Source organism: Balaenoptera physalus (assembly GCF_965194825.1).
Source record: "Balaenoptera physalus genome assembly, chromosome: 1".
Taxonomy (NCBI): Eukaryota; Metazoa; Chordata; class Mammalia; order Artiodactyla; family Balaenopteridae; genus Balaenoptera; species Balaenoptera physalus.
In genome coordinates this window covers 157447345-157460010 of record NC_138882.1, presented here as the reverse complement: position 1 = coordinate 157460010, position 12666 = coordinate 157447345, and the positions used below count along the sequence as shown (strand labels likewise).

The 12666-nt window shown below is 54.2% G+C and overlaps 1 protein-coding gene across 1 annotated transcript; it reads right to left on the bottom strand.

The window, feature by feature from the left end:
* Positions 1-1020: 1020 nt before the first annotated feature.
* LOC309657491 (cytochrome P450 4B1-like) lies at positions 1021-12021 on the bottom strand (the record flags this gene model as incomplete). Its single annotated transcript, XM_082455032.1, is given in 16 exon segments — positions 1021-4453; positions 4456-4562; positions 4987-5020; positions 5023-5062; positions 5163-5227; positions 6002-6031; positions 6034-6134; positions 7864-8048; positions 8845-8952; positions 9106-9256; positions 9538-9662; positions 10692-10693; positions 10696-10818; positions 11408-11452; positions 11620-11771; positions 12002-12021. Coding segments are annotated over 16 exon segments (1620 nt in total). The 3' UTR covers positions 1021-4121.
* Between the last annotated feature and the right edge of the window lie 645 nt (positions 12022-12666).

Sequence of the window (12666 nt, the reverse complement as noted above, 5' to 3'; positions counted from 1 at the left end):
TTGATGATGGCCATTCTGACCGGTGTGACATGATATCTCATTGTAGTTTTGATTTGCATTTCTCTAATGATTAATGATGTTGAGCATTCTTTCATGTGTTTGTTGGCAATCTGTATATCTTCTTTGGAGAAATGTCTATTTATGTCTTCTTCCCATTTTTGGATTGGGTTGTTTGTCTTTTTGATATTGAGCTGCATGAGCTGCTTGTAAATTTTGGAGATTAATCCTTTGTCAGTTGCTTCATTTGCAAATATTTTCTCCCATTCTGAGAGTTGTCTTTTGGTCTTGTTTATGGTTTCCTTTGCTGTGCAAAAGCTTTTAAGTTTCATTAGATCCCATTTGTTTATTTTTGTTTTTATTTCCATTTCTCTAGGAGGTAGGTCAGAAAGGATCTTGCTGTGATTTATGTCATAGGGTGTTCTGCCTATGTTTTCCTCTAAGAGTTTGATAGTGTCTGGCCTTACATTTAGGTCTTTAATCCATTTTGAGTTTATTTTTCTGTATGGTGTTAGGGAGTGTTCTAATTTCATACTTTTACATGTACCTGTCCAGTTTTCCCAGCACCACTTATTGAAGAGGCTGTCTTTTCTCCACTGTATATTCTTGCCTCCTTTATCAAAGATAAGGTGACCATATGTGCGTGGGTTTATTTCTGGGCTTTCTATCCTGTTCCAGGTGAGGTGGATGGACCTAGAGTCTGTCATACAGAGTGAAGTAAGTCAGAAAGAGAAAAAGAAATACCGTATGCTAACACATATATATGGAATCTAAGAAAAAAAAAAAAAAGCTCATGAAGAACCTAGGGGCAAGACGGGAATAAAGACACAGACCTACTAGAGAATGGACTTGAGGATATGGGGAGGGGGAAGGGTAAGCTGTGACAAAGTGAGAGAGTAGCATGGACATATATATACTACCATACGTAAAATAGATAGCTAGTGGGAAGCAGCCGCATAGCACAGGGAGATCAGCTCGGTGCTTTGTGACCTAGAGGGGTGGGATAGGGAGGGTGGGAGGGAGGGAGACGCAAGAGGGAAGAGATATGGGAACATATGTATATGTATAACTGATTCACTTTGTTATAAAGCAGAAACTAACACACCACTGTAAAGGAATGATACTCCAATAAAGATGTTAAAAAAAAAAATACTGGACTCTCTCTTCTCATCCCCTCAATTGGGAGATGGCACACAAGCAAAAAATAATGCTCAAGTTCTTATTAATAATAATAAGATAATATTATTGATAATAATGCTCAATTTCTTTCTAATCTTAAAGTTTTTCTGTAAAGGATAATATGCCCAACAGAGTTAGTTGTAAATAATATCAAGTGTCATGTTTTTATTCTTTACCTTTTGTGAATCATTGATCTTTTTACAAATCTGAAGAAAATAGTGAATCTTCTCCAGAAATATGTACATACTCCAAGTACCAACAGAAGAGTTTGTCTATGATCTCATGACACCTGTGAACTCCCTGAGCCCGTTTCTGGACCCAAGTGAGAGCCCTTCCTCTGCCCTAATATCCTGGAGAACCTTAGCAGATGGCTGTGTCTAGTAATGAAGGTACCCATTAGTTCAAGAGGCAAGTCATTTCATCCTTAGGCAGCTATCACTGACAATCTGGCCTCTGGTCAATTTCTTTTGATTAAGGAGGACAGGAACCCTGGTTGGTAACACAGCCAGAGCCCATCCTGTGCTGAGCAGGAAAGCCTTACAAACTTGACCCAGCACAAGGGCCTCGGGAACCTAATCCTTCACCCCAAATGAGATTTGAGAAGAGCCCAGCCTGGCCATGTCACCAGCCCCCGGCAGCCCTTCCTCACACGCAGGGCCTGCAGGCTCCTCAGAGGCCCGAGCGGGCGGCCGTGCAGGAGGGTCTGGGAGGACCAGCTGGGCACGGGGCTTGGCTGCTGGGAGAGGATGTCAGACCCGAAGCAGAGGACCAGCCCGTGCACCTCCCCCACAGGACAGCCCCTTACAGTCCCCGGCATGTCTGCCCAGCCCCTGAGCAAGGACGGGCTTCTTCAACCCTGGCACTCCTGGAGACCGCGGGGGGACTGGTCCTCCTGACCCTGGGCCCTGACCAGCGCCAGGCCCCTTGCACTCTTCCACCAGCTTCTCTGCATCAGCCCTGCTCTCTTGCTGCTTCTGCACTCAGGTCCTCCTCCTGTCCCACCCCTGCCCTTCCTAACCCAGGGCCCCGGATGCCAGAGGAGACCCCCCCGCAGCCCTGTGCTGTGCTGTGATGCCGCCATGTGCCTCCTGAAGGGGACATTTCTCCCAGCTGCTGCCTGCAGCCGGGACCTTCGGCCCAGTCCCCTCCCCGTTCCTAGGTCACAGGGCTAGTTCACTCTGCTCCAAGAAGGGGCCAGGAGGACACTCTGTGCCTGACCGGGGGCGGGGCAGGAGAGTTAGCTGGGAGCGTCCTGGACAGGAAGCTTAGCAGGTCCCCCGGCTCGGGCTGGTCACTCGCAGAGCGTGGGACGATGGGAACTTTGTCTTCTGGGTGCCAGCCATGGACGTGAGCTCTAACCACAGGATTTTACAGGAGCTGAAGAGAGTGACTAAGAAGAGACCCTGCTCGCTCCACGCAGTAGGAAGGACCCCAGCTGTGTCCACACTCCTATGCACACCCCCGAGGACACATACATAGACAGTCACCCCTGGGCAGCCTCACCTATATGTGCCCCTCGTACACTCCACGCTCTGCTCACACACATGCACACAATCCCTGGATCCCAGGAGGCAGCAGGGTTTGTTTTGCGAGCGGGTAGGATTACGTGGAATTCATCTTTGGTGCCCGCTGGTCCCAGCTCCCCTCTCACATGGAGCCTCCTCCTTCCCTCTGGCTCCAGAGCTGCCACAGACACGTGTCCTCAGAGAGAAAGGCAATTCTACCCGTGGAGGCTTAGTCAAAAGAGGCCAGAGTCAGAAGGCCTCCCCTCAAGCTCCTCCCTGATGAGCATCTCGGCCGGTTCCTTCCCTTAGTATTTAAGTGGGATAACAGCCGCCTCAGTCCTGCCTCACTGGCCTCCTGAGGAGCCAGAGATCAGGGCAGTAGGCACATCTTAGACTCGAGTGCCACCCGTGGGCCAGGCATGGTTGGGACACTGGGCTCTGCTCCCTGATGATGCCTATTGAAACCGTTTCTTCCATTGTGCAGAGAAAGGTCTGTCCAGGGCCAGGACAGAGGGGAAAGTGGGTGGCACGGGGGACACTCTGGCTGAGGCCTCGGCATCCCAGGCTCAGGTGAGCAAGGAGGTCTGAGTCTTGACAGGGCTTTGCAGGAGTGAACATGTGGCCCATGGCCCAACTTCCAAGGCTGGGAGCTTCTTCCCAGAGGGGAAGCATCAATAGCAGGAAGGATGTGTCTCCAGATGGTCAATCCCCAGGGCAACATAAAGACAACCCCAAGTCCCAGGGCCAGAAGTCCCCTCTCTTGCCCCTCCCCCCAGTGTCCAGTGCCCTCCCTTCCACACCTGTCTAGTTCCTGGATTGGAGTGCACTAATGGCCTTAGACTTGACCCCTAGAGGTGTACGTGCCCCCAGCCATCAGGCAGCTGCTGCAGGGACTACTGGGGAAGGAGTGCTAATTCCTCATGCGGCCCCAGCCTGAGTCCCTCTCCAAAAGTCCTCCTTTGCACCTTCATACCTCACCCTGCCTCAAGGCCTGATTCAGGCACCATCTTTTCCCGGAAGCCACACTCTGATGCCACTCTGCCACCTTCCCCAGCAAAAACCCGCATGCCCAGTGCACCAGATGACTGTGACACAGACACTGATGATGGCAGGAGTGCCACACAGACCTGTCTCAGGAGGGGCAGAAGATACACCCATGAAACCATCGTCCATATTCCTTGACCTCAGCAGTGGTTACCAGGGAGTTTTCTTTAAAAATTCATTGTCTTGTGTATTTTTGGTTTAAGCAATTTTTCCTTATGTCTGTTATATTCCAAACACATACACACAAAGTTAAACAAAGACACAGATCTCAGTGAAGGGGCAAGCCCCAAAAGCCATCCATCTATCAGGTGGAATGGGTGAGTGCCTGGTCATAACCACCAATCCCAAGGCACAGCTTCCGCTGCGAATGCTGTGTAAAGTTTAGAAAGATCGACATTACGGGAGATGAATGGAGAGTCTAGAGGCAAGTAGGTGTTCACTATATGTTTGTTGAATGAATGAGTGAGCTCTGGAACACATGCATAGTAAGCATTTATAGACACACATGTTTACATGGCACTGCCCTCGAGGTGACTGTCTACGCAGGTGCCTATTCCCCTCTAATCCACAAGCCTGCAGAAGACAAGGGAACACAGCTACTCTACAAACCAGCTTGGAGACGGCAGCACCCAGGGAGAGGCCACAGCCTGGGCTGGCTGGGGCCCTACTCTCAGAGCCGGGGCCCAGCGGCTTCAGGTGGAGGTGGATGCCATTCTTGGAGCGCAGGGTATCTGGATGGGTGGCCTTGAGGGGTCCAGGGAAAACTCAAAACAGAGCAAGCAGAGGGCTGTGACCACATTCATCTTGTTCATGGCAAACTGCTGTGCGAGGCAGTTCCTGCGATGAGCAGCACAAAATGACATCAGGCGACGGGGTGTCCAGAGTGATGGAAACCAGTGCTCTAAGTGACCAGCAGAAATCAGTAACTCTTTTTGGATGAATAATTGGCTGATTGATTGATTGACCTGGGCTTAAGAAACAGATCCTGGGAGTATGGTGAGGGTCCCAGACCAGGTAGGTTCACATTGTGGGTTGTGGCTTAGGGGATCTCTCTTGGAACGACTCACCCACCCCACCTGCCAAGGACAAGACTATGCTAATGGTAGGAGGAAGGTCCCTGGAACTTCCCCTGCATCAGGGTCACCACACACCCAGTATGGTCCCCCTCATCCCAGAGATCCCCCAAAGGATGCCTCCCCAACGACATCCTCCATCCTCACCTCCCTAGTGCAGAGGACCAGGGATGTTAGGCTCTCCTTACCTGGGCCCAGCAGAGAAGAGAATGAAGGCAAAAATCCAACCACATTCTCAGGGGAAAAGGACAGGGGGTCGAAGACGTGAGGGGACAGGCCTTGCTTAAATACCTACCAGGTCCTAGGGCAGGCTGACCCCATAGCCACCCACCCCATCTGACCTCTGGGCCCTGGGATGTCGTACCTCAGGGTCGAGCCACACTGCACTATTTTTATGGTGGGTATAGATGTGCAGAGAAATCAGGCTACCTGTGGGCAGAGCAGAGGCCTGGTGACCAGCTGGTCCTGAGGCAGCCAGACCCACCTCCTCACAGGGCCAGAATCCCCTAGCGTCCCCCTAACTGGGTACCAGCCCCTCCCTGAGCACTGCCAGTGACAGAGAGTCCGTGACCACCCTCAACACACCAAAGTGCTTCTGATCATCATCACACCTACTTCCTGCCGCCCCCTCACTGAGCACAACACGTGCCACAGACATTTGTGGAAAGGAAAAGGAAAAAAGGACTGAAGCACCCCGCCACGAGGTAGGACAGGCAAGCACTATCACACACTTTCTGCTTTCCATTAACTGACTCTCAAGGGAAGAACTCGTCCATGATATTATGCTATCAGCAGTGACAGCTACCATTCACTGGTGCTTACTATGTGTCAGATCCAGCATTAAACACTCCTTACAAAGCTACCACACACAGTTATACAGGTTGTACATTGCACAGCATCATACCCTAAGTGAATGATGCCTCCTGAAGTTGTTCAGGGCCCAACCTGCAGGGTGGTACATGACAGCCCTGACGAGTATTGTCTCTTCACTCCTGACAACAACCCAGTAAGGCAGGGACCCTTCTCATCGCCAGTTACAGAAGAGAGAGCAGAGGCTTAGAGGTAGAGGGATTTACCCCTACCTTATGGAGCTAGGACTTGGACGCAGGCCACACACAAAGCCTGGGCGCTTCCCCACTGGTGCGAGGGCACAGAGAGCACCCGCAAGGACTGCGGTTCCACCCCGAATCCACCCCATCCCACCTGCAGGTAGAGAGCGCGCATCCACAAAGTGACGGGCTTGCTCAGCTGGCGGTACACCCGGCGCACGGCGGGGTAGAGGCGGAAGCTCGCCTTGAGGCACGTGGTCGGGTAGGTCATCTTCCTCAGATCATCGCTGCCAGCAACACAGCCAGGCCTTTCCGGGCTGCGAGCAACACGGTCCTGCGGGAAGGCGGGCCCAGCCCCAGCTCCTCCCTTCACCACCATCACACACCCGAGAGTCAGAGGGACACGAGTGCTCCAAGTGTCCAGGCCAGGCTGGACATAGGCTGGCCACTCGGACCCAGGGGTCTAGCTCCACTTTTCTCCATCCCTCCCTCACCTGCACTGCTAGGAAGGGAAAGCACAGGACCCTAGGGGTGTATGTGCTCCTGGCCATCAAAGACAAGGTCACTCCTGTGTCTCTCAGGGCCCCAGAGAAACCCCACAAGGGACAGCTCTTTAGGTTCTGCTTGGTTTCCCTGGGGAGCTGGAATGGAGAGGAACAGGGGCTGATATACACTGGTCAAATGAAGCAAGAAATGCATAAACGGTGACAAGCTCAGAGGGGGGTGAGTAATTTTCTGTATATAGGAATAGATTGCCACTAGGAAGCTCAGACCCAAATGTGGTCCAACTACAACTACTGTGCAACACCTTATTACAGAGTCCCAGCTCTAGGGTTTATTCCCCCTGATCCTCATTGTTCATGTGTGTTCTACATTTCATTGAATAGGTGTCCTTTAAGTTGCTTCAAGTTTGAAATGCAATGAAATGAAAATTAAATGTTTCAACTCCCTGCCCCCAGGCTGTGTTCACATTGTTCCCCGACCTGGAGGGCCCAGCTCTCCCCCTTTGCCTATCTGAGTTTCACGCCTCCTTAGGAAGCCAACTAAGGCCCACCCCTTTTGATTCCTCTGCTCTCAACACGGGGCCACTCAGTCTTACCCCATTCTGTGGTTTTCTCTAGCTTTTTGGTTCTGTGAGTCTGTCTTTCTGAAAACTCCCCGAGGGCAGTATCTTGGCTCCTCCCCCTCCTCACCCACACCCCGGGGAGCGCGTGGCACACGGCCGGACACCCTGGGAGGTTTCCAGCGTCCGACCAATAAAACCACACGTCCGTCACCCGGATCCTGGAGTTCTCAGTCAGTCTCCCTCAGTGAATCTAAAGTGTCTCCCCTCCACTGAGCATTTTCGGAGCCCCTGCTGTGTGCCTAGCCCTGTGAGAAAGAGAGAAAGGTGACAGGACTCAAAGCCCTGAGGGGAGGAAGGGAGGGGGGCAGAGGGCACAGATGGGAGAGGGGCCCGTGGGAGATTGCCAAAGCTCATTCTGCACGAGAGGTCAGCGTCAACCAGTGTCGTGTCAGTGAGCTCAAGCTTGAACCAAGAAACGGAAAACAGTTGCAAGTTTTTAAGTGATAGAGTTTGGGAAACAGCCTTTTCTCCTTCATCAGAGGAGTCTAGAGGCTGCACACGGCCCTCCAAAGGCAGGTGGGAGGGAATCCGCTCCCCCGGCTACCCCAGCTGTGTGCATCCTCCGTTTCCAAACCTTTCTCTCCCCGTGCTCCCTGCTCTGTCCAGGAACCCAGAAGGGTACTCAGCTTCTGCCAGCAGAGGGAGCCGGAACACAGGTCAGCCTCCTGCTGCCCACCTTCTCTCCACGACTCCCATCTGAAAAGGGTCCGTTGTGAGAGAAAGGGCTCAGGGCTGTGTCCACGCATAGCTCCCCCAAAAGCAACAGCACTGAAGGGGAAAAGGACAAGGGCTACCTGCCGTCACCTGGTTTCCAGGGTGGCCCTGTAAGCACAGCTCTTCCCTGGGACCGGGAAGCAGGACAGACGGGGCTCACCCACAGCCTCACTCACCCCTGGATGGAGTCCCGGTCCCAAAGAATCTCTCGCTCCTCCTCCCGATGCTGGCGCTCGGGGTACAGGGCCATGCAGTAGAGAAACCAGGACATGCCACTGGTGGTGGTGTCATGTCCTTCAGGCATGAACGTGTCCACCTTGGCCCAGAGGTCTGCATCTGACAGCTTGATCCCATCTTCATCCTGGGTCAGAAAGGCACAATGCGACTGCCCAAGGCATCTGAGGTAGGTTCCAACAAGACCTCATAACAGTAGCTGTCAAATGAAGGTCTGGGGGAGGGAGGGAAAGCTCCTTTTCAGACTGGGGGTGAGGACCTTCCCCTAGATTCCTATCTGTTCTCCCAAGCACAGCTTGGATGCCTTCTACTCCAGGAAGCCTTCTTTGACTTGACCCCTCTGGCCAAGTGACCTGTGACTTCACCAGCCCTGTCATCTTGGCTCACTTGACACACAGAATACCACCCGGAGGAGGAAGCGGTCTGTCAATGTCCACCTCCTGTCTCCTGCACTAGACTGTGAGCGTCTGGAGGCCAAGGCCAGGGCTTTCTCAGCATCTCCATCCCTACAACGGACACTAAGCCAGGGTAGGGCTCAGTGAGTTTGTGGAGTGAGTGAATAAAGGACCAACTGAATGAGTGAATGAATGAATAAGTAATGTATAAAGCCTAAGTTTGTAAGATTCGCAGGTGCTAAGATTCTTCAGAGTCTTAGAAGTCTGGAATGGGACTTCAGGCATGTGACCCAGCGTCCCTGCCACTACATCTCTCCCCAGTGCCACGGCCAGCCACAGCCAGCCCCTTCCCACCTCTGAGCCTTTGCTGATGTGTATCATGGGGCAAGAAGCAGGTCGTATGTGCTGGGGAAAGAGGAAGAAAATGCTTAGCCCCTGCTGCTGTCCAGTGAGCCCTGTCCCAGGAGGATGGTCTGAAGACCCGTGTGGGACAAGTTCTCAGGTCGGGGCGGGCGACTGTGCACTCACCCGGGCCCCCAGGAGAACGTCCAGGAAGTCCAGGTGCCTCCGGCTCTGGATCTTCTCTCGCTTTTTCTTGTCCTGCAGGGCTGCCTTCCGTTCCCTGATGACCTGGTCTGGGCTGGGAGCACAGGGTGTCACTGCCTGGGGACCCGCCTTCTGCCTGAAGGGGGAACGGATGTCCTGCACTGGGACGGGTCCCCCAGGGGCCGGGAGGAGCTAGACTAGACCCTGGGCTTCCCGTGGGGGGGCCGTGCAGGAAGGTCCCACTGTGTGGTCGTGGGCCACCTGGCAGGCCTGCAGGAAGTGGCGGCCCTGCGGGGTGAGCCAGTAGATGGAGTCCTTGTGGTACTGGAAGGACTCGAAGCGCTGCTGCATCAGCAGCAAGAGATCGCTGACTGCCAGGCAGTAGCTCCTGTCCCTGCACAGCGGAGGGAGGGAGGGATGCTCAGACACTGACCCCCAGCAGAGCCCCCGAGCGGCTCCATTCCACAATCCAGCCCCAGCCGCTGCGCTCTCTGCCCGTCCTCTCCCTGCCATTAGCCTCCCACCAGAGCCATGGGAAAGGCCCGGCTCCACCTGAGCTGGGCTCCCTAGGGCAGGACCCTATCTCCTCTCAGACCAGGGCCCGGGAGTCCTGCCACCTCGCCCCACCAAGCCAGCCTGGGTGGAGACTGTGGTCAGCCCCGAGGGCCCCCTGACCTGTGGCCCAGGCCGCTCTTTCCTCTGCCAAAGGTGCACTTCATGAGCGAGTCCAGCGCCATGTGGCCCACATTGCAGAAGATGTCAAAGCTCCTATGCTCACGAGACTTTTCCTCCCACTTGTCCTAGAACCCAGAGATGGAAGGTGATGAGGGAGAGAGGCCAGCCAGGCTGCGTGCCCGACACCTGCCCTCCAGAACCCTCTGCTGTCCTCCCCCCACACACCCCCGGTCCCTGGCCTGGCCTCCATCCTGCTGTTATGGGGGTGGTGGAGGGAAGAAGCCTCAGGCTCAGAGGGCAGAACCAGGAGGCAGCCTCGCCCAGCACACACAGACACTTCTTCCCAGCCAGGCAGCTGTGTGTAAGGGGAGAGGAGGGCTGAGGGGTGGTGAGCTCCCCAGCACAGCCTGTGTGTAAGTCAGGCCTGCAGTGATGCTGGGGAGGAGCCTCCTGCAAAGGGAAAGACCAGCCTGGGAAACGTCTGGGGATTATCCAGCCCTGAGACTCTGAGCTGGACCCCTGATGCCCGGCAGCCATTTTGTTTTATTTTATTATTTTATTTTATTTTATTTTATTTTATTTTATTTTATTTTATTTTATTTTATTTTATTTTATTTTATTTTATGTTTTAGGCCACGCCATGCGGCATGCGGGATCTTAGTTCCCCGACCAGGGATCAAACCCGTGCCCCCTGCATTGGGAGCACGGAGTCATCACCACTGGCCCGCCAGGGACGTCCCCCGGCATCCATTCTAGAGGTGAGTTGCACTTGACGTTATTTCAGGCAGTTGTGCTAGGCCGAGAATGCGGAGACACTTTTTAGATATGGAAGGTCTTCCTAATACTCTCAAGTACAGGCAGCCCTCAAATCTGCTACAGTAGGCGCTTTACTGGGGTCTCACAGAGGCCCTTTGATCTGGGAAGAGGGAGGACTGGGTCTCCTGGTGGAGACAAGGGCCGGGGCTGCCTGGCCACTTGGAGCCTCAGCACCTGGTCAGCACCCGGCCCGCAGCAGGTGTCAGGCAGGGCAAGGCTCGCACAGCTACTGCACACAGAAGCGGGCCTCGGGAACTCAGCAATTCTCCTCACTGCCCTCCCCCAGGGAAAACTGGCCCTGCAGCGCAGCTTCCAGGAGACTGGCACGGGGAGATCACAGCATAGCACGTGTGGACTTGGCGAACACGGCCACGTAGGGCTTCAGCACGTCATAGGGGAAGCCAGGTGTGAGCAGCTTGTGATGCTGAAACCACTTGGGCCCCTGGAGGACCAGCAAGCCTTTCCCTGGGGGACCAGCAAGCCTTTCCCTGGGGAAGGGGTGGGAGAGGGCAGGCAGGTCAGGTCACACAATCCTGCCCCATCCTTGGCAGCCCGGGGGCCAAGCACAGCCAACTCACCCAACCCCACCCCCGCCCTCCCTGCCCAGCCTTGCATCCCAACCCAGCTCTGCCTTCCAGCCACCCAGCCTCGCAACCTCTGGTGACACCAGCCTGGGTCCTGCCACCACTCCTTTCCTCAGGCCCTGGCCCCAGCCAGCGCCACCAATAAAATCTCCTGGATCACCTCTAGTGCCACCTCCTCCAGGAAGCTGTTCCTCACAGGGCCGCATTGTCCAGAGCCTTTGCCCTGCCTCTCTAGGGAAGAGACACTCTGGCAGGAGAAGGTGCCTGAGACCCACCTCCCTGGCAGCCTGGACCTCTCCTGCTTCCTCCCGCATTTCCTACTGAGCAGCTGAGCTTAGCATAGGCAGTTGGGGGCTGGGTGGTCCAGTGGATGGAACAACTACCAGAGTGGGCACTGGGCAGGGAGGTCCGGACAGGGAAGGCGCCTGCTCACCCAGCACCAAGGGCAGGAAAGGCAGGTGCCCACTCACCAATCCACTGGAGGAAGAAGTCAAACACATCTGGGGCCTTAGGGTCTGCAGGAGAAAGTGAAGCTTGGGTCAAGCGGGGACTGGGGATTTCCGGTAGGAAACCTCCGGAAATGGGGACCTCAGCTGCCTAGACTTAGGGCACAGGCCCAGGACCCCTCCCCACATGGTTCCTTTGCTCTCCGGAAGCTCCACCTTCTCCCAGGAGCCCTCACCTCCTCGACTGTACACAGCTTTGGTGTAGTCAGGGTCATAGATGTTCAGGAAGCCAAAGAACTGTCCCAACAAGAATGGGTGGGCGTAGGGACACCACCTTGTCCAGACTCCCCATCTGCTGGATCTGAAATGGCAACAGAAGGCCAGGCCACTTGGGAACCCAGCGTCACCAGCCAGGCCAACAGGGAAGAGAGGAGGTTGCCCAGGAAGGCCCAGGGAGCTCCCACTCCCTCCTCCTGCACCCCCCCTCCCACCCTGTCACCCTGTCCTACACATCTCTGGGCTCAGTCCCCTCTCCAGCCCCATAGCCACTGCTCTAAGTCCAAGCCGCCTTCCTATTGCCCCTGGGTGAGCCCAGCAACTCCAAACTGGTCAACCTACTTCCATCTGGTGCCTGCCATCAACCCCCTATCTCCACTGTAGCCAGAAAGAGATTTCTTTTCAGCGTCAAAGTTTTTCATTAGGAAGAGAATTCCAGCTTCTTGTTCAATACAGAGACCACCTTGATTCCAGCCCCGTTATGTCATGCAACACATTTTTATTGAGGACCTGCTATGTGCAGAGCCCTGTCTCAGGGGAATGAGAGAAACATGATCCTTCCCTTTCCTTCTATGGGGGGAAGACTGATAATAAACAAGTAAACAACAAAGTAAAAAGATTGCAGAAAGTAGTGAGTACTAAGAAGGAAATAAACACAGCACTGGGAGAGAGATTAAGAGGAGACCCTGCTTAGATAGAGTGACCTAGGATGGGCTCTTGCTGGAGAGGACATTCAAGGTCAAACCGGAAGGGTAATAAGGAGCTGACTGTATGAAGAGTAAGGGAAGAGCATTCCAGGTAGAGGGAACAGCAAGCACAGAGTCTGGAGTAGGAAAAAGTATGGTGTCTCCCAGGAGCTGCCACTAGGTGGGACAGTGGCCTGAGATAAGGTTGGAGAGGTTGTCCGGAGGGTGGTGTGTGCTCTAGGACAGAGTATTGAAAGGGTGAAGAGACATCATAGAGAAAGCACTTGGCACCATGCCAGCACATAGCAAGTAACTACAAAA